This window comes from Pristiophorus japonicus, unplaced genomic scaffold (genome assembly GCF_044704955.1).
Source record: "Pristiophorus japonicus isolate sPriJap1 unplaced genomic scaffold, sPriJap1.hap1 HAP1_SCAFFOLD_2882, whole genome shotgun sequence".
Lineage (NCBI taxonomy): Eukaryota > Metazoa > Chordata > Chondrichthyes > Pristiophoridae > Pristiophorus > Pristiophorus japonicus.
Window position 1 is genome coordinate 1 of NW_027252649.1, and position 20,424 is coordinate 20,424.

The 20,424-nt window shown below is 43.3% G+C and overlaps 1 protein-coding gene across 1 annotated transcript; it reads right to left on the reverse strand.

The window, feature by feature from the left end:
- Positions 1-5,126: 5,126 nt before the first annotated feature.
- On the reverse strand, positions 5,127-20,162 carry LOC139248080 (ubiquitin carboxyl-terminal hydrolase 42-like). The gene is made up of 5 exons (XM_070871830.1): positions 19,998-20,162; positions 18,191-18,455; positions 8,553-8,762; positions 6,058-6,168; positions 5,127-5,196 (listed from the first exon to the last, which is right to left on the reverse strand). The coding sequence occupies exons 2-5, from the start codon at positions 18,447-18,449 to the stop codon at positions 5,168-5,170; spliced, it is 609 nt and encodes a 202-aa protein (XP_070727931.1). The 5' UTR covers positions 18,450-18,455; positions 19,998-20,162; the 3' UTR covers positions 5,127-5,167.
- Between the last annotated feature and the right edge of the window lie 262 nt (positions 20,163-20,424).

Sequence of the window (20,424 nt, forward strand, 5' to 3'; positions counted from 1 at the left end):
AATGACCCCTGCCGAAATATGACCGAAGACAGGATCAAGCTTAGGTGGGACGCCCGTGTCTAACAGCCTTTGCACAGGAGCACATTGGTCACAAATCTGAAATACCTGGGGGGGGGGGGGGGGGGGGGTGCGTGGGGGTTAGTTACCAGTCCATGGAGTTATTCCCCATTTGGAAAGAGATAGCCTTCCCCAGTGGCTCAGTTAGTAACAGAATGGAGCTACCATATAGGCCGTAGGTTTCATTTCTTGCGCATTTCCTACATTACAACAGTGACCATACTTCAAAAGTACTGTAAAGCACTTTGGGACCTCCCAGTCATGAAAGGCGCTATATAAATGCCAAGTCTTTTTTTTCACTGGGGGGGTCAGTGGGGACACTACAAGTCAGTATATCGGGCTCGAGGAACAGAAATCAGTCAAACATTCCACTTCTCATTGCCATCCTATGGCACTAACTGAAGTGCTTAGAAATGTGTGACTCCAGGACTGGGATTGACGGCGAAGTTTGCCATAATCAAATAACCTTGCTGTCCACGCTTGCAAATGAACATATTCCTCAAGGAAAAAATAAATCTCACATGTACAGAATCATATCAATTGCCTCAGAGTATCGAATCAAAATCAATACCCCGATCACCAATCGTATTAAGATTTTAGACAACTTTCAATTTTCTACAATTCAGCATTAAAACAAAAACAGCAAAATTAAAAGTTTCCATAATAATAAAATCAATTACAAAAAAAGAGTGGAAGAGTCTTCATATATAAAAACAACCCATAACCAGTCATAGGTAATCTTCAAATAGAGGGCTCATTTATGACTTGAGTACAAGCTATTGTATACCATATGGGTCTTTGTGGACTGTAAAAACTATAACCAGTGGAGCAGATCACAATATAACAAATCAAATATTCAATATTACATTTCACACTGATTGCAATTAATGTCACAATTAGTCACAATAACGGCTTAATACCTGAACTGAGTTAACACAAACCCCACAGAAGTACAAATATTGCACAAACTTTACTGCATAATGACAATTAATGAAGATGGCAATTTGGATATCAACAATTAAATACAGCATCAGCCAACTAGGGAGGACATTTCTTGAAATTAACCTTCTGCATAAAATCAAACCAATATTTTTGCAAATTTATTACTTTTTTTTCTAGTATAGGTAACAACCAAATATCAATTTTCAAGTGCATGTTCAGATATATATCCTATCTATTAAACCTCATCATCATAAATTGTGGAGGCATATGATCTTCTGCAAGTACAAAGTATGATTTAGCAATTTCAAAACCTATACAAACTGACAGTTTATACAACATTCTATCTTGTTAATATCAATGTAAAACACTTCTCTGTGTAAATATCAACAACCAAAGAGCTGTCTGTCAAACTGGATCAGTCAAAGGTAAGCTGGTATATTTAAGTTATTGAAAACTGCTATTACAGAATTGTCTGGGCAGTTCATTCAACATTTCCATTTAGTGGATGAAGAGTGTTAACCTTTTGTCTTCCTTTCCTGTAGCTCACTCACCAATTTGCAAAACATCCTTGTGTTGCTTCGCACTCCTACAAGCCCATGTACAACTCTATGTCAACTAGCAATTTGCAGACCACTGGCATCATACACAATTAATGTCCAATGTAAAGTGCCGAAACATCAGGACAACTGCACTAACCATAATGCCATGAATACAGCTGAATCTACCTAGACAGAGGTGACTTCATCGTTTAAATGGACACCAATATGCAAACACAGTCTATTTCAGGTGCCTGCCCACAGAGGGACCGTTTCCAGCCAACAGTAAATAAATTTGAAGCACCCGCCAGCTACCAGAATTCCACGAATATATAAAAATGTCTTAAGATTTAAAGCGACAGATTTTCACTTCATCACAATGGTATCTAGAGAAGATCCTTACAGTCCAAATCTAATATAGCCACCATGGTAGTCAAGCATAGCTTCAGTTTGCATGAGTTTACTAACAATAAAGTACATAAACTTAAAAAAAAAAAGAAAACATGCATTTGACGGGGGGGGGTGAAAGAGAGAGAGAGAGAGAGACAGAGGGGGGGGGGGGAGGGGGAGAGAGGAGAGAAGAGAGAGACGGACGGGGGAGAGAAGAGGGGGGGGGGGGAGAGAAGAGAGCGAGGACAGGGGGGGAGCGAGGAGAGAGAGAGAGAGAGAGAGAGAGAGAGAGAGAGCGAGGACAGGGGGGGAGCGAGGAGAGAGAGAGAGAGAGAGAGAGCGAGCGCGCGAGGAGAGAGAGAGCGCGCGAGGAGAGAGAGAGAGAGAGAGAGAGAGAGAGAGAGAGAGAGAGAGAGAGAGCGAGGACACAGAGAGAGAGAGAGAGCGAGGACAGAGAGAGAGAGAGAGCGAGGACAGAGAGAGAGAGAGAGAGAGAGAGAGAGACAGAGAGAGAGAGAGAGCGAGGACAGAGAGAGAGAGAGCGAGGACAGAGAGAGAGAGAGAGCGAGGACAGAGAGAGAGAGAGAGCGAGGACAGAGAGAGAGAGAGAGAGAGAGCGAGGAGAGAGAGAGAGAGCGAGGACAGAGAGAGAGAGAGAGAGAGCGAGGACAGAGAGAGAGAGAGAGAGAGAGCGAGGAGAGAGAGAGAGAGCGAGGACAGAGAGAGAGAGAGAGAGAGCGAGGACAGAGAGAGAGAGAGCGAGGACAGAGAGAGAGAGAGAGCGAGGACAGAGAGAGAGAGAGCGAGGACAGAGAGAGAGAGAGCGAGGACAGAGAGAGAGAGAGCGAGGACAGAGAGAGAGAGAGCGAGGACAGAGAGAGAGAGAGCGAGGACAGAGAGAGAGAGAGCGCGAGGACAGAGAGAGAGAGAGCGCGAGGACAGAGAGAGAGAGAGCGCGAGGACAGAGAGAGAGAGAGCGAGGACAGAGAGAGAGAGAGCGAGGACAGAGAGAGAGAGAGCGAGGACAGAGAGAGAGAGAGCGAGGACAGAGAGAGAGAGAGCGAGGACAGAGAGAGAGAGAGCGAGGACAGAGAGAGAGAGAGCGAGGACAGAGAGAGAGAGAGCGAGGACAGAGAGAGAGAGAGCGAGGACAGAGAGAGAGAGCGAGGACAGAGAGAGAGAGCGAGGACAGAGAGAGAGAGCGAGGACAGAGAGAGAGAGCGAGGACAGAGAGAGAGAGCGAGGACAGAGAGAGAGAGCGAGGACAGAGAGAGAGAGCGAGGACAGAGAGAGAGAGCGAGGACAGAGAGAGAGAGCGAGGACAGAGAGAGAGAGCGAGGACAGAGAGAGAGAGCGAGGACAGAGAGAGAGAGCGAGGACAGAGAGAGAGAGCGAGGACAGAGAGAGAGAGCGAGGACAGAGAGAGAGAGCGAGGACAGAGAGAGAGAGCGAGGACAGAGAGAGAGAGCGAGGACAGAGAGAGAGAGCGAGGACAGAGAGAGAGAGCGAGGACAGAGAGAGAGAGCGAGGACAGAGAGAGAGAGCGAGGAGAGAGAGAGCGAGGACAGAGAGAGAGAGCGAGGAGAGAGAGAGAGAGAGCGAGGAGAGAGAGAGAGAGAGCGAGGAGAGAGCGAGGACAGAGAGAGAGAGCGAGGACAGAGAGAGAGAGCGAGGACAGAGAGAGAGAGCGAGGACAGAGAGAGAGAGCGAGGACAGAGAGAGAGAGCGAGGACAGAGAGAGAGAGCGAGGACAGAGAGAGAGAGCGAGGACAGAGAGAGAGAGCGAGGACAGAGAGAGAGAGCGAGGACAGAGAGAGAGAGCGAGGACAGAGAGAGAGAGCGAGGACAGAGAGAGAGAGCGAGGACAGAGAGAGAGAGCGAGGACAGAGAGAGAGAGCGAGGACAGAGAGAGAGAGCGAGGACAGAGAGAGAGAGCGAGGACAGAGAGAGAGAGCGAGGACAGAGAGAGAGAGCGAGGACAGAGAGAGAGAGCGAGGACAGAGAGAGAGAGCGAGGACAGAGAGAGAGAGCGAGGACAGAGAGAGAGAGCGAGGAGAGAGAGAGAGAGAGCGAGGAGAGAGCGAGGACAGAGAGAGAGAGCGAGGACAGAGAGAGAGAGCGAGGACAGAGAGAGAGAGCGAGGACAGAGAGAGAGAGCGAGGACAGAGAGAGAGAGCGAGGACACACAGAGAGAGACAGAGCCGGGGCGGGGGGGGTGGAGGGTTGTCTTAACCTGCGAGAGTGAGCTCTCTCTCTGGAGTTGGCAGCCAGAATGGTTCAAATTACACTTTAAAAAGTCACTGATTACGTAGGCAGGGTGGTTCTAGTTACACATTCCAGAGAAACTGCTGGGTGTGTCTTATCCTCCAAGGGGATCAAACAGCAATCAGGTCATGTGATCAAGGGGACCCAATCAGAGCATTTTACGGTTGCAAATAAACACGCCCGTATTAATTATAGTATACATTTCTGAATAGAGTTAACTTAGAAGAATTCACTGAAAGCTCCGACAAAACACATTTCAGCAAAGAATAGTGGCAGTACGTTCGACCACTTCGTTACCCACTCCAGCTATACCAATATGGAAATATGCCAATCAGAGCCCTGGCAACTATGTCCTGCATAGGCTAATTGAGGCACATCCCTCCAATTCACCCTAGATATATAAACAATTCCCAGTATTGCAAGCAGCACTACTTTAATGATGAGTGGATCTCTTCATTAAGCAAGTCATGATGATTTATTTCAATCCCAAAATGTTTTAATGGGGGCTGCTCAGATAAACCAACACCAACTCTACGCCACTAGAAAATTATACTAGTGATTCAGAAAGCTCGAATCTTTCCGTTGCACAGATTACATTTTATACATAGGACGAGTAAGGAGGGCAGAAAATTTTAAAGCAAAGTATCAAGAGAATAAAGTCCAGTCATTAAAAGGTTATCTTAAAACTAAAAAGGGCTTGATTTTCAACAATTCAGCACTCGCAAAAAAAATGTCTTTTAGCACTTTGTTTTGTGTATGTCTGTCATTTCGCACTTAGGTATTTTGGTATTTTTTTTGGCATGTTGCAAATTTGTGCATTGATCAGGGTATCAAATCAGTAATCACAAATGCAAAGTTTCTCCCATTTTTAATGAACGCATCAAGTGTAGAGGAAGTTCCTTATAAGTTTGGTAAAAATCTAAAAGTCTAACTTACTGAGGTCACGAGTCAGTGCTTAGGTGCTGTATCCAGTTCACCTACTGATTTATCAAAAGGTACCACGAGTCTGAAGAGAAAAATCACTGATCAAGTTTGGTGAAAATCAGATAAAATGTTAAGTTACTGAGGTGATAAGTTAGTGTTCATGTATAAAGGTCTACAGAAGCACAGTCCAGCACACCAAGCATGCCCATTTTCAAAAGGAACCCCTGAGATATTAGATAGGAAGTCACGAGCTCTGTGAAAGTCCTCATGAATTCTCGGGTTATTGAGATGTAATATCAATGAAATGGCTTTTATTATTTTTATGAAAGCAAAACTGCACCATCAAAACCTCCTTATATTAGCCCTTAAACTTAGCCTGTATCCAGTACAGCATTTTTTTTAAGAATCCTTCCCTCATCAGCAGGTCTACTGATTTCGAGGGACTGTTAAGTCAAATTCCATTTTTGCTACATGGGATACCGGGAGTTTTTAAAGTAAGGATTTTGGGGGAAATTGCATTCCGCCCATTTTTCCACGAAAATTACAAACCAGCGGCCTAGTCAGTGGTTTCAAGTCATGAAAGGCAATATGGTTTTCAAATTCTAAACATACAGTGCAACTTCCATTATCCACGTCTCAGAATTGTTGTGCAAAATGTTACCTTACTGCAAAGCCTGCTAATACCAATCTCCTTCTAATACAAGTTAATCTTATGGCATAAAAACGATTCACTTATTTTTGGTTACTTGTATTGGGCTTGTCTTTAATCCTGTGCCAAGAGTATTCTTGTATCATACATACATCAAAATTTGGGGATGCTAGTTATCAATTCTCAACATCCATTGCGGGGTGCTACACTAAGGCAGATAACGAAAGTTGCATTGTACTGTTATCTTGACAGTTTATTGAGGTTAGTTACTTCAAGGAAAAAAACAATTCTTACGTCTGAGGTCGTTAATGACTGACATCGGCTTGATGACATTTCCAGAACTGGAAAAGACTTGGGTAATATGATTCTGCATCATACACATCATACAGAATCCTTGTTCATTACCTACAAGGAAACACAATGACAATTATTGCCTCTTTACTCAAAGTAAATAGGACAATATGCTGCTTTATAGCAATAGGGAAGTTAGCAAAACAATTTCCAGCAAGTGTTACAAGTATGACATGACCCTTCCGCCTTCATCAATTACCACCCCTTCACTCATTTTCCTTTGCTCTCTAAAGGTATTTCAATTTGTTATCATCTTTCAGCTGCGTCCATCTCTCCCGTAAATCACTGTCCAAATCACTCCAGCCCAACTTCTGACCTTTTCACAACACTAAAAAGGCCCAAACCATCCTCTGTGACCTTGGTACATTATCCCTTTTCAACCCCATGAAGTTGGACACTATTGTCAGCGCCATCCTCCACAAACACCTCTCCTTGTTCAGCTCCATAGAACTGCCCCTGCATGCTTCTACACCTACCTGTCTAAACAATCAGAACATCGCTACCAATTGCTTTTCCCACTCTCGCAGTCATCTTCAGAGTCCCCCAAGAATTTATCTCCTCATCTGTGTGCTGCCCCAGAGTACTATCAACTGCAGACATGCGGGTCAACCTCCACATTTACACCCAGCTCTACAGCTCTACCATCTGTTTCGACTGACTCTGTACTGTCAGGCTGCTTGGCCAACATCTAGCCCTGTAAGAATCTCAACTGCTTCCGATTCAACACTGAAGACTAAAGCCATCATCTTGGTTCTCATCACAAACTCCACTCCTTAGTCACCGATTCCATCCATCTAACCAGCCACACACTTGGGTTAAACCAGGCTGTTTGCAACCTCAACATCCTGTTCAGCCCCCAGCAGAGCTAGAGTCCACATCCTCTCAAATCACAAAAATTGCTTCTTTCCATCTCTGCAACATTGCCCACCTTGCCATTGAAGCCCTTATACATCCCTGTCATCTCTGGCTTTCCTTACTCTACCTTCCATAAACTCCAACGTGCCCAAACCTCTACTGCATGCATCTTGTCCCTCACCAATTTGTGCTTCCCATAACTCTGGCCCTTGCTGACCTATATTGGTTCCTCATCCACCAATACATCAAGTTTAAAATCTGCAATCCTGGTTTTTAAATCCCTCATGGCCTCACCGCACCCTATTGCTGAAATCTCCTCCAGTTCTTATATCTATATCAAACTCTACAGTCCTTTGACTCTGGCCTCTTGCGAACCACTCCCCTCCCCCCCCCAATTCTTATCGTAAGAACCTCCATCTTTCCTTTTCCCTTTAAAAAGTTCGCAAAACCATCTCTTGGACCAGCTTTTGGTCACTCCTCCTGATCCCTAGTTTCCGTACAAGCATGTTTCTTTTCCATACACATCTGTAAAGCGCCTGAGTATAGACATCAGATCAACATAAGTTGTTGTGCGACACAGGACGGACACATTATAAGCAACACTTTTAACATGAATAAAAACACCTGCTGCAAACTGATTTACAATATGTCACACAAAAAACACGATTTTAAACCATAATATACAGCAATACACACTCAATCAGGCAGTTATTCAAAAGCTTGTAATAGTATTATTTTTTTTTAAAGTTGTAACACAATAAACTTTAAAGAGACACATTAAGTGTTGGGGAGAGCAAGAAATGTCACTGTTCAGCTCTGCAATTCCCTCCCTAAACCTCTCCGTCTCTCTTCCTTTAAAACGCTCCTTAAAACCAACCTCTTTGACCAAGCTTTTGGTCCCCTGTCCTAATATCTCGTGTGGCTCGGTGTCAAATTTTATTCTGCAACGCTCCTGTGAAGCACCGTGGGACATCTTATGATAATGGTAGGATAGAAATACAAGTTGCTGTTGGTGAAGTACACTGAACCCAAATATAACTGTAGAAACAGAAAGAATCTAATACTTTCTACATGTCAGGATACATCCAATGCTAGCCTCTGGGAGATCCACCATAATGGGCCTTCAAAGACCAAAAATAACTCTTCCAACATTCCAGGAATTTGATTTTGGCTATTCTCAACAAGAGGGCATGCTCCGACAGTGTAAACCATCTGTGGTGCTGATGGCAAATTGTTTTAAGGTCATATTTTAAATGTTTTTGGTGACAAATTAGTATTACATAACATACTGAGAGCAGTGCCATAACATAACCTTCCTAACCTAGTCAGGGATTTACATGTATGATTCCCATACAATGCTGCCCTGACGTCAGTCATGCTAGTAGAGGTCAGGTACTCCCTCATGAGGTGGGAGACGACAGTAGAAAACTGAAGATTCAGAGGCTGAGTCACCACATCATTCCCACTCATCTTTCAACAGTAACTCACCACTCACACACACTCAGGGGCGCGTATAGTACATAATGTAGGGAGACAAAGAAATTAACAATCAAATTCAGTAGAGAAAGGCTATATGTACATACATGTTCTCGAATGTTCGCGGGAAAGCATGTAGTTTGCAAGAGGTGGCGTATAGGTCAAACACTGCAGTGCGGAATTTAGGAAGCAGGTGTTGCCCAGGTTTTGGAGGCCAGCTCCTATTTTGTGCATCTGTTGCCATTTCAAGGAGATTTTCTCTGCTGGAAACAGTATTTTCTGTGGAGGTGTTATCCCATCGCCACAGCCCAGTGCATCTGAAATTAAAAATGTAAAATGAATGGAGGGAAATAACAATTTTTAAAACCTTAGCATTAAACAAAGCACATCAGGACAAATTATTTATATCAAAATAGCAGGATTCGGCATCAGTTTTACTGTACACACTATTTACACAAATGTGCAACATGATGCAGGGACAGACAGAAACAAGTTGGTGATTCACCCTGAACCTTACATGTAGTATACCTTGGGGTGCTAAATTGCATGGCAACTAAAAATATACCTTGCACAACTAAAAGCAGTGCTAAATTACTTTACTTTTGCCAGCAGTCTACTCTGAATTTAGTCACTTAAATCAAATTATTTGATAATTTCTTTTGATGCAATGAATTCTCACTTTGCTGTTGTTTACATTGCTTAATTATTGGATAATTCAAACATTTTCAGTGCAAAAGTGACTGAGTTATCAGTAGCCTATACGCAGCCTACTTGATGCTTTAACGGATTGTGCCAGACGAAGAGGGCAGGGGTGCTCACTAAAGATTCGGTTCTTTCCCATGAAGGAGCAACCCAAAATTGCACTTGTTCCACAAGTTACGCCAGGTCACGTGTCTCGAGAACAGCACTAGCAATATTAACCAGTTTGAATGAGGCATAGTGAGAGTCAAATACTTGAGTATATACTTAAGTGTCAACATCCAGCATCCCACGGTCAGGTACAGCACAGGTCAGATACCTCTACTCTCACACCCAAGCACAAACTCCAGAACAGGCACACCCCGTTGTGGATTTGTTCCATTTCTGTGACTTTTTTTTTTGAATGGAAAATACTTGCTCTTGTAAACCTTTTATCATTCCTTCTAAATTGCAATGAATTGCCTGTGAAATACATTGATTTAACAGCTCTAGTATATAATGTTGAATCCTCACTCATTTAAGTGAAAATGTTAAGCAGTGCAGCAATGCAATATAATAATGGGACAAAAGTGGATTGGCTTTTTTGGAGCAGGAAAATTAAATAGGAAGCGAAACTTAGCAATGAATCAGAAGCAAATATATCCACCAAGAAAAGAAAATATTAAAATATGATGTGATTGGGATTACGGAGACGTGGCTCCAGGATGATCAGGGCTGGGAACTCAACATCCAGGGATTTTCAACAGTCAGGAAGGATAGAATAAAAGGAAAAGGAGGTGGGGTAGCATTGCTGGTTAAAGAGGAGATTAATACAATAGTTAGGAATGACATTAGCTTGAATGATGTGGAATCTATATGGGTAGAGCTGCAGAACACCAAAGGGCAAAAAACGTTAGTGGGAGTTGTGTACAGACCTCCAAACAGTAGTAGTAATGTTGGGGAGGGCATCAAACAAGAAATTATGGGTGCATGCAATAAGGGTGCAGCAGTTATAATGGGTGATTTTAATAAGCACATAGATTGGGCTAACCAAACTGGAAGCAATACAGTGGAGGAGGATTTCCTGGAGTGCATAAGGGATGATTTTCTAGACCAATATGTCGAGGAACCAACTAGGGGAGAGGCCATCTTAGACTGGGTGTTGTGTAATGAGAGGGGATTAATTAGCAATCTCGTTGTGCGAGGCCCCTTGGGGAAGAGTGACCATAATATGGTGGAATTCTGCATTAGGATGGAGAATGAAAGAGTTAATTCAGAGACCATGGTCCAGAACTTAAAGAAGGGTAACTTTGAAGGCATGAGGCGTGAATTGGCTAGGATTGACTGGCGAATGATACTTGAGGGGTTGACTGTGGATGGGCAATGGCAGACATTTAGAGACCGCATGGATGAACTACAACAATTGTACATTCCTGTCTGGCGTAAAAATAAAAAAGGGAAGGTGGGTCAACCGTGGCTATCAAAGGAAATCAGGGATAGTATTAAAGCCAAGGAAGTGGCATACAAATTGGCCAGAAATAGCAGCGAACCCGGGGACTGGGAGAAATTTAGAACTCAGCAGAGGAGAACAAAGGGTTTGATTAGGCCAGGGAAAATGGAGTACGAGAAGAAGCCTGCAGGGAACATTAAGACGGATTGCAAAAGTTTCTATAGATATGTAAAGAGAAAAAGGTTAGTAAAGACAAACGTAGGTCCCCTGCAGTCAGAATCAGGGGAAGTCATAACGGGGAACAAAGAAATGGCGGACCAATTGAACAAGTACTTTGGTTCGGTATTCACTAAGGAGGACACTAACAACATTCCGGATATAAGAAGGGTCAGAGGGTCTAGTAAGGAGGAGGAACTGAGGGAAATCCTTATTAGTCGGGAAATTGTGTTGGGGAAATTGATGGGATTGAAGGCCGATAAATCTCCAGGGCCTGATGGACTGCATCCCAGAGTACTTAAGGAGGTGGCCTTGGAAATAGCGGATGCATTGACAGTCATTTTCCAACATTCCATTGACTCTGGATCAGTTCCTATCGAGTGGAGGGTAGCCAATGTAACCCCACTTTTTAAAAAAGGAGGGAGAGAGAAAACAGGGAATTATAGACCGGTCAGCCTGACATCAGTAGTAGGTAAAATGATGGAATCAATTATTAAGGATATCATAGCAGCGCATTTGGAAAGAGGTGACATGATAGGTCCAAGTCAGCATGGATTTGTGAAAGGGAAATCATGCTTGACAAATTTTCTGGAATTTTTTGAGGATGTTTCCAGTAAAGTAGACAAGGGAGAACCAGTTGATGTAGTGTATTTGGACTTTCAGAAGGCTTTCAACAAGGTCCCACACAAGAGATTAATGTGCAAAGTTAAAGCACATGGGATTGGGGGTAGTGTGCTGACATGGATTGAGAAATGGTTGTCAGACAGGAAGCAAAGAGTAGGAGTAAATGGGTACTTTTCAGAATGGCAGGCGGTGAGTAGCGGGGTTCTGTGCTGGGGCCCCAGCTGTTTACATTGTATATTAATGATTTAGACGAGGGGATTAAATGTAGTATCTCCAAATTTGCGGATGACACTAAGTTAGGTGGCAGTGTATGCTTCGAGGAGGATGCTATGAGGCTGCAGAGTGACTTGGATGGGTTAGATGAGTGGGCAAATGCATGGCAGATGAAGTATAATGTGGATAAATGTGAGGTTGTCCACTTTGGTGGTAAAAACAGAGACACAGACTATTATCTGAATGGTGACAGATTAGGAAAAGGGGAGGTGCAACAAGACCTGGGTGTCATGGTACATCAGTCATTGAAGGTTGGCATGCAGGTACAGCAGGCGGTTAAGAAAGCAAATGGCATGTTGGCCTTCATAGCGAGGGGATTTGAGTACAGGGGCAGGGAGGTGTTGCTACAGTTGTACAGGGCCTTGGTGAGGCCACACCTGGAGTATTGTGTACAGTTTTGGTCTCCTAACCTGAGGAAGGACATTCTTGTTATTGAGGGAGTGCAGCGAAGGTTCACCAGACTGATTCCCGGGATGGCGGGACTGACCTATCAAGAAAGACTAAATCAACTGGGCTTGTATTCACTGGAGTTCAGAAGAATGAGAGGGGACCTCATAGAAACGTTTAAAATTCTGATGGGTTTAGACAGGTTAGATGCAGGAAGAATGTTCACAATGTTGGGGAAGTCCAGAACCAGGGGTCACAGTCTAAGGATAAGGGGTAAGCCATTTAGGACCGAGATGAGGAGAAACTTCTTCACCCAGAAAGTGGTGAACCTGTGGAATTCTCTACCACAGAAAGTTGTTGAGGCCAATTCACTAAATATATTCAAAAAGGAGTTAGATGTAGTCCTTACTACTAGGGGGATCAAGGGGTATGGCAAGAAAGCAGGAATGGGGTACTGAAGTTGCATGTTCAGCCATGAACTCATTGAATGGCGGTGCAGGCTAGAAGGGCCGAATGGCCTACTCCTGCATCTATTTTTTATGTTTCTATGTTTCTAAGATGTAGAGATGATAGTGGCTTAATATGGTCAAAATTAGTATTTGGATAATCAGAAATATTAAGATAGAATTAAATAAAAATGTAGGTCAAGCAAAGATTTAATATACAAGGAGACACCCAAACAAGGGAACTAGGAATCATGAAAAAGACAGTTTAGGGTAATGGGAAGATTAGAGGACAATGGAGAAATAGATTGCAGATAGCACCATCTTGGCTTAGTTGGTACCCTTCTTGCATCAGGGACAGAAAGTGAAAACACCACCAGACAACTTGATCACAATCTAGGCTTACGCCTCAGTGTGTTAGAGGGAGTGTGGCACTGTTGGGAGATGCTGCCTTTCAGGTGTAATGTTAAGCCAAGCTTCTGTGCCTGTTCAGATGGATGCAAGTGATCCCATGACACAATTTGAAGAACAGAGATTTAAGCAACCACGCACCAAAGAGAAACTAACTGATCACTCATCTCATTTGCTGTTTGTGGGGCCTTGCCTTGCGCAATTAACACCTGCATCTGTCGATATCTGGTGACTATATATAGTGATTATATAGTGGGAAAGCAAGTTGTGGGAGGATACAAAGAATCTGCAACAGGATATAGATAGGTTAAGTGAGTGGACAAAAATTTGGCAGATGGGAAAATGTAAGGTTATGCACTCTGGTAGAGAGAATAAAAAAGCAAATTATTGAAATGGAGAGAGACTTCAAAATGCTGCGATACAGATGGATCTGGGGGTCCTTGTATATGGAACACAAAAAGTTAGCATGCAGGCACAGCAAGTAATTAGGAAGGCAAATGGAATGTTGGTCTTTATTGCAAGGGGGATGGAGTCTAAAAGTAGGGAAGTCCTGCTACAACTGTACAGAGTGTGGGTGAGACCACACCTGGAGTACTGCGTACAGTTCTGGTCTCCTTATTTAAGAAGGGATATACTTGCATTGGAGGCAGTTCAGAGAAGGTTCACTAGGTTGATTCCTGAGATGAAGGGGTTGCCATGAGGAAAGGTTGAGCAGGTTGGGCCTATACTCATTAAAGTTTAGAAGAATGAGGTGTGATCTTATTGACACCAGATTCTGAGGGGGCTTGACAAGGTAGATGCAGAGAGGATGTTTCCCCTCATGGGGGAATCTAGAACTAGGGGGCATAGTTTCAGAATAAGGGGTCTCCCAATTAAAATGGAAATGAGGAAGAATTTCTTCTAACAGAGGGTTGTGAATCTAGGGAATTCGCCACCCAAGAGAGCTGTGGAGGCTGGGCCCTTGAATATATTTAAGGTGGCGAGAGACAGATTTTTGAACTATACGGGAGTCAAGGGTTATGGGGAGTGGGCAGGAAAGTGGAGTTGAGGCCAAGATCAGATCAGCCATGATCTTATTGAATGGCGGAGCAGGCTCGACGGGCCGAATGGCCTACTCCTGCTCCTATTTTTCATGTTATGACTACATTTCAAAAGTAATTGGCTGTGAAGCACCTTAAGACATCCTGTGACCATGTTAAAGCACGATCTACATAAAGGAGAAAGGAATAGAAGGATATGCTGATAGGGTGAGATGAAGTAGGGTGGGAGGAGGCTCGTGTGGAGCATAAACACCGTCATAGATCAGTTGGCCTCAATGACCCATTTCTGTGCTGTAAATTCTACATAATATGCAGATTCTTCATTTCTAAGGGAGTGACCGAAATGGTCAGGTTAATGGGTTCAGTCTAATTGCACAGTCATGATCAGCTGTAGCATGCCAGGAAGATCAACAGCTGGAGCTTGGCGGCACAGCCATGCTGAAGATACAACTAATTCTGTTGTACAGGTTGAGAATAGGAGCGCTTCCGACTGAGTTTCAAATGGAAATGCTACAAACCATTCCAATTTATTTTTGCTTGCAAGAGGATCAAATGTAGTAACACGGGGTTCTGGTTCAAAAATCAGTGAAAAACGCAGATTAAGTTATTAAAAAATACCTTTCAAATTTAAATGTCAATGCTATAGTACTTACAACAGAAATCAGTTTAAACTGGCTGTCAACAGGTTGTCTGCAGAACAATGAGAGGCCGAGTTTAAGGTGGCAGTTCAAATATAAATTATTTGTGTACATGCAAGTTCTGCGTTACCAGGCAACTTGCAAATATACAGGATCGCATGAGAGGACGTAATTAAGTTAGTGGCTGCATGTTAAATAGCATATATAAATTACCTGGATTTCCAGAAGTGACAAGTTAATGCTCAGTTAATGGTAAATTAACCAGCTGGGTTGAAACCTGGCATGCCAATAGGAAAAATGAAAAAACATTTTGCAAGTTTTTTATTTTATTTATTAATTCAAGGGATGTGGGTGTCGCTGGCGAGGCCAGCATTTATTGCCCATCCCTAATTGCCCTTGAGAAGATGCTGGTGAGCTGCCTCCTTGAACCGCTGCAGTCCGTGTGGTGAAGGTGCTCCCACAGTGCTGTTAGGGAGAGAGTTCCAGGATTTTGACCCAGCGACGATGAAGGAACAGCCGATATATTTCCAAGTCATGTGATGTGGAGGGGAACGTGGAGATAGTGGTGTTCCCATGCGCCTGCTGCCCTTGTCCTTCTAGGTGGCAGAGGTCGCAGGTTTGGGAAGTGCTGCCGAAGAAGCCTTGGCAAGTTGCTGCAGTGCATCTTGTAGATGGTACATACTGCAACCACGGTGTGCCGGTGGTGGAGGGAGTGAATATTTAATGTGATGGATGAGACACAGTTCAAGCAAACTACTTTGTCCTGGATGATGTTGAGCTTCTTGAGTGTTGTTGGAGCTGCACTCATCCAGGCAAGTGGAGAGTATTCTATCACACTCCTGACTTGTGCCTTGTAGATGGTGGAAAGGCTTTGGGGAGGCCGGGGCAAGTCACTCGCTGCAGAATACCCAGCCTCTGACCTGCTCTTGTAGCCACAGTATTTATGTGGCTGGTCCAGTTAGAAATCTGGTCAATAAGGTGGGGGATTTGACGATGGTAATGCCACTGAATGACAAAGGGAGGTGGTTAGATTGTAACTTGTTGGAGATGGTCAATATCAGGCACTTAAGTGGCACGAATGTTACAGGCCACTCCTCAGCCTGTTGTTCAGTTATAAAATGGAACGAGTGACTAGTAGAGTTCCACAGACATGTGATTGAGACCTTGTGTTCAAGATATTCATAAACATGAGGAAATTATTTCTCGTATTATAAAATTTGCTGATGCGTATAAGGGAGATTCATAACATTTCAATAAATCTTGAACCATTAAGCAGCTGCTGCAAGGGTGGGTTTTAATACGGATAAATATATTTAAGCAGGGAGAGAAGAGGGGTGGAACAATTGTTTGTAGGAATAAATTAAGCAAGCCAAATCCCACTTTGGTAATGTATATTGTAAAAGGAGATGTAAAGTACCTGTACACATTAAGGGGATAGTCATTAGTAAAATGAAATAAGATTTGGGTGATTATTGAATGTTTATTCAAAATTTTCAATCGATGGGAAGCTGGCAACAAAAGCTAGGATGAAGAGGATGACTAGAAGCATAAACTTAGTACATATGCTGCCCTAATGTTCCCCCACCCACCTCCCAAATCAGTGTAACCTGCGACTCCCACCCCATAAGCCTTTAGTACTGTCAACTCACGCCAGCATATTTTCAATACATTTCCAAAAGAGAAAATTTGTTCAGTAAACTTCATTACTGGTCAGGATTTTTTGATCAAGACAGAGCCTCATCTGAAACAAATTTCCACAGTACGAGTACAGAAACAAGGTGAACAAACTCATTGCAGAAAACATTCATGTACAACTAAATGTTTAAATAAAAGTTTAAGTCTGAATTGCAATTATTTCTTTGGTGACTCAACAATAATTTTCTCTCTCAACTTGCTCTCTTCCATTTGACTCTCCTCGTGTTTGTCATGATACTGCCCGTTAAAATAATTTATTAGGATAATTCAGAGAAGTGTGAGACAATGCACTTTAGAGGGCTAATAAGGAAAGGGTATACACATTAAGCGGTAGGCCACTTAATAGATGAACAAAGAGACCTTGAAGTGCTTGTCCACAGATCCCTGAAAGTTGCAGGCCAGGTGGATAAGGTGGTTAAGAAGGCATACAGAATGCTTGCCTTTATTGGTTGAGGCATAGAATACAAGAGCAGGGAGGTTATGCTTAAATTGTATAATACTTTGGTTAGGCCACAGCTGGAGTACTGCATGCAGTTCTGGCTGCCATATTATAGGAAGGACATGATTACACTAGAGAGGGTACAGAGGAGATTTACTAGGATGCTGCCTGGAATGGAGAATCTTAGTTATGAGGACAGATTGGATAGGCTGGGTTTGATCTCATTGGAACAGAGGTGGTTGAGACCTCTGAGCTGTACAAAATATTGAGGGGCATAGTGGATAGTAAGGGCCTAAGTCCATTGGTGGAGGGGTCTATTATGAGGGGGTATAATTTTAAGATGGTTGGTGGAAGGTTTAGAGGGGATTTGGGGGCTTCTTTACTTAGAAGGTTGTGGGGATCTGGAACTCTCTGCCTGGAGGAGTGGTGGATGCAGAAACCTTCATCATTTTTAAGAGATGGCTGGATGGGCACTTAAAGTGCCGTAACCTGCAGGGACCTAGAGCTGGTAATTGGGATTAGACTGGATAACCTCTTGTTGGCCGGCGCAGATATAATGGTAAGTACTGCAGGGAATCGAATACAGCCAGGGTGATTTCCTGGACTAGTTTCGATCGCCTGGATGGGTTGGAGAGGAATTTTCCCAGATTTTCTCTCTCCCTAAATTGGCCTGGGTTTTTAATCTGGTTTTTGCCACTCCCAGGAGATCACATGGCTCCAGTTGGGGTGGAGTGTAGAATGTTTCAGTGTAAGAGGTGTCGCAGTTGTGTGAGGCAGATTGGTTGGGCTGGGTGCTCTGTGCCTTTCCGGCATTGTTCATAGGTTTATATCCAACCTTTAGGGCTGCTGACCAAGGGCCGTGCGGCTCTATTGGCCGGCGCGGACACGATGGGCCGAAATGGCCTCCTTCTGCGCTGTAAATTTCTATGTTTCAAAATCAGCGGTGCAACATCAGACCCTGGGCAAAGGAGAGCAGCATAATATTGGAGTCAGAGGTGGACACTGCCTCGTGGAATAGACTGTACGTACACCATTTATCGCTACCAACGCTAAGATGCATCAACGGCACTGGATTACAAGTCAGTGAGACACTGAGTGCACTTTTGGACATCCAAAAGGATACTGAAAGCATTGGAGGCAGCTCATCAAAAGACAACAATGGTAATTGTGGGAACTTGGGCTCGAACTCTAAAAGACTCAAGTGATTTTCATCAGAGAACGGCTGGGTGAAAGGCAGTGGGAAGAGAAACTCGACCCTGCTGCTCTTTAAAATGATGAAAGCATCAATCTAATAGAAACAAGCAAGTTATTGAATTTGAACTGGGAGCACAGGATACAAGGATGAAATTAAACAGCCTCAAGCGAGACCAGAGCAGGACATGTGGAACAGATGCCAAGCAAAAGCACTGTTAACTCTTTCAACAACAAAATAAACTGCACATTGTACTTACTTTGATCTTTTTGCACTGGTTGCTTGGATTTCTCTTGTAGAGACACTGCATTGGTGTACAAAGCAGCTCCAGGCATCGGTCCTAAGATTTTGTTCTTCGGTACCTCTGTAATAGGAGATGTCGTACCCCAACTTGCTGTCCCTGACTCCATGTTCTTCTCTTTGACAATTCCAGAGAAAGGTGCCACGGAGCTGCAGGTCTGGTTCTTGCAAGCTGCAGTGTTCGAGGCCTCTGTCACTTTGTCAACTATGGTCATCATTCATTTCTGCAAAAATATGGTTAAAACAAAAGATAGTTATATACAGGAAAGCCATTAACTACTAAAACTTAACTGGTTCTCTATAAATATCCCAAATCCTATAATGGATTTGGCATTCACTTATTCTTCGAAATAAGTTCTCAACGCCATACTATAAACATTCCCATAAACTATCAAATCCTAAGGGGGAAATTTGACTCTCTGCCATGAGAGCACTGCATCATCTCACACGACTTTCTTACCATGCAACTTGCTGCAGAGGTACAAATAATTAGTTCATACCCAAGTTCAGATTTTAACTCATTTTTACTGGCTTCCAAAAATTTTTAATGGTCTGAACACAAAAATGTCTCATTTTATGTTCATTCTTTAGACTTTCTCACACATTTTGATGCCTCAAGCATGAGAAAAAGTCATGAATTGCTCAAAATATATTTTCACAGCTGCCTTTTAAGGTACTTATTGAACACAACACTGTTGCAATACTGAATGCCTTTATACTTCTAATATTGTCAATACTACATTTTGCACCGCACCTGCAACGCATTGACTTCTTGCTTGGTGTACAGTTCCACCAGCGCCAGTTACCCTCCAGTACTTTGCCTAAGTGATCATTATTCATGAGGGTTACTAATGCCAATATGGCATTCAACCATTTTTTGGGGGGTGGGGGCAACGTCACAGCTGAGTTCAATCCTGTTCTGATCCAATGTCTGCACGTGTACATTTCTGAGCAGGGGGTGCTATATGGCAATTAGGAGTGCGAATTCTGAAGTTTGCTTTCCTAGCCAAAAGGTTCTGAAGCCAATTAGAGTGTCCTTATTGCTGCCCTAGCTGAGAACACCTGGAACAAACAGATTTGACTCTGGGATCTACCTAGTTGGTATGGGGAGAGGGGAAGAGATGCACTCTTTCTAAACCTAGCGTGTTTCATCAAAATTCACTCTACGCCACTGTCTTACAAATACTCGTTAGTTCTAAGCCAGAAAATGCAATACTTAAGGCAGCCTATCCCCTATGGTGAGAAAAAAACACAAGGGAAAACTTTGAAAAGAGGACAAGAATGCGAGAAACCTCTCACTTTTCCCATGAAACACCTTACTGCGATGAACAAGTTGTGCCTCTTGGTGAATGTTGGGTTGTAGGTGGGAACCATTCACAGGAAGATATAAACCTTTTTTTAAAGGTTTAACTATTTAACTATTAGTATTTTGTATCTGCAACGCCCTGTTGTGGTCAAGTACAGACACTATTTTTGTGTGAAGAATATTGTAGGGTAGGCAAAAGGAGATTCCAAATAATTTTCTGGCCAATGCTGTGGGACCAGAGATGCCTTTCTCCATTTCTGGCCACTGCTTATTATACACACAATCAATTTGGGGAAAAAAAGAGACACGGACTGAAACTGAAATATGCCAAATGGTTTGATGAACATCATGAGCTGATTTTCTATCTACCAATTGAGTTAATGATAAGAGTCAAAACCTAGAGAGAACCTCCGTCCCAGCACAAAGTGCATCCGAAGTACATACGCAGTAATCTATATACCTTATTGGACTCCTGATGAGGCATTGGATGAAAGCTTGTCTTGAGAGTGGGAGGGCTATGAAGCTTCAGGAACATCCACAGGGAATCACTTGGCTGATGACGCAGGTCTCTCCAACAGGGAGGTTCTTAATGTCCATGGTCTTACTCCTGTGGTGACCCTGTTCACGTATGGGAAAGGACTGAGGTATCAATTCAGGGCAGCTAGGCTCCCTACACGTGAAACTTGTCAAAAAAACACGACTGGAACAAGGGAGAGATAATTGGGCTCGTTTGACGGTGCTTGTGGAAACTGCCATTTCTTATCCCTGTGCTATTTATGTTTGATGATAGTCTCCGGTTTTCAGATTCGGTTCACTTTGGACCTGCCCTGGAAGTTAGCATAGAACTTGAGGCCACTGCAAGTGACTTTAGCTAGTATGCATCGGAA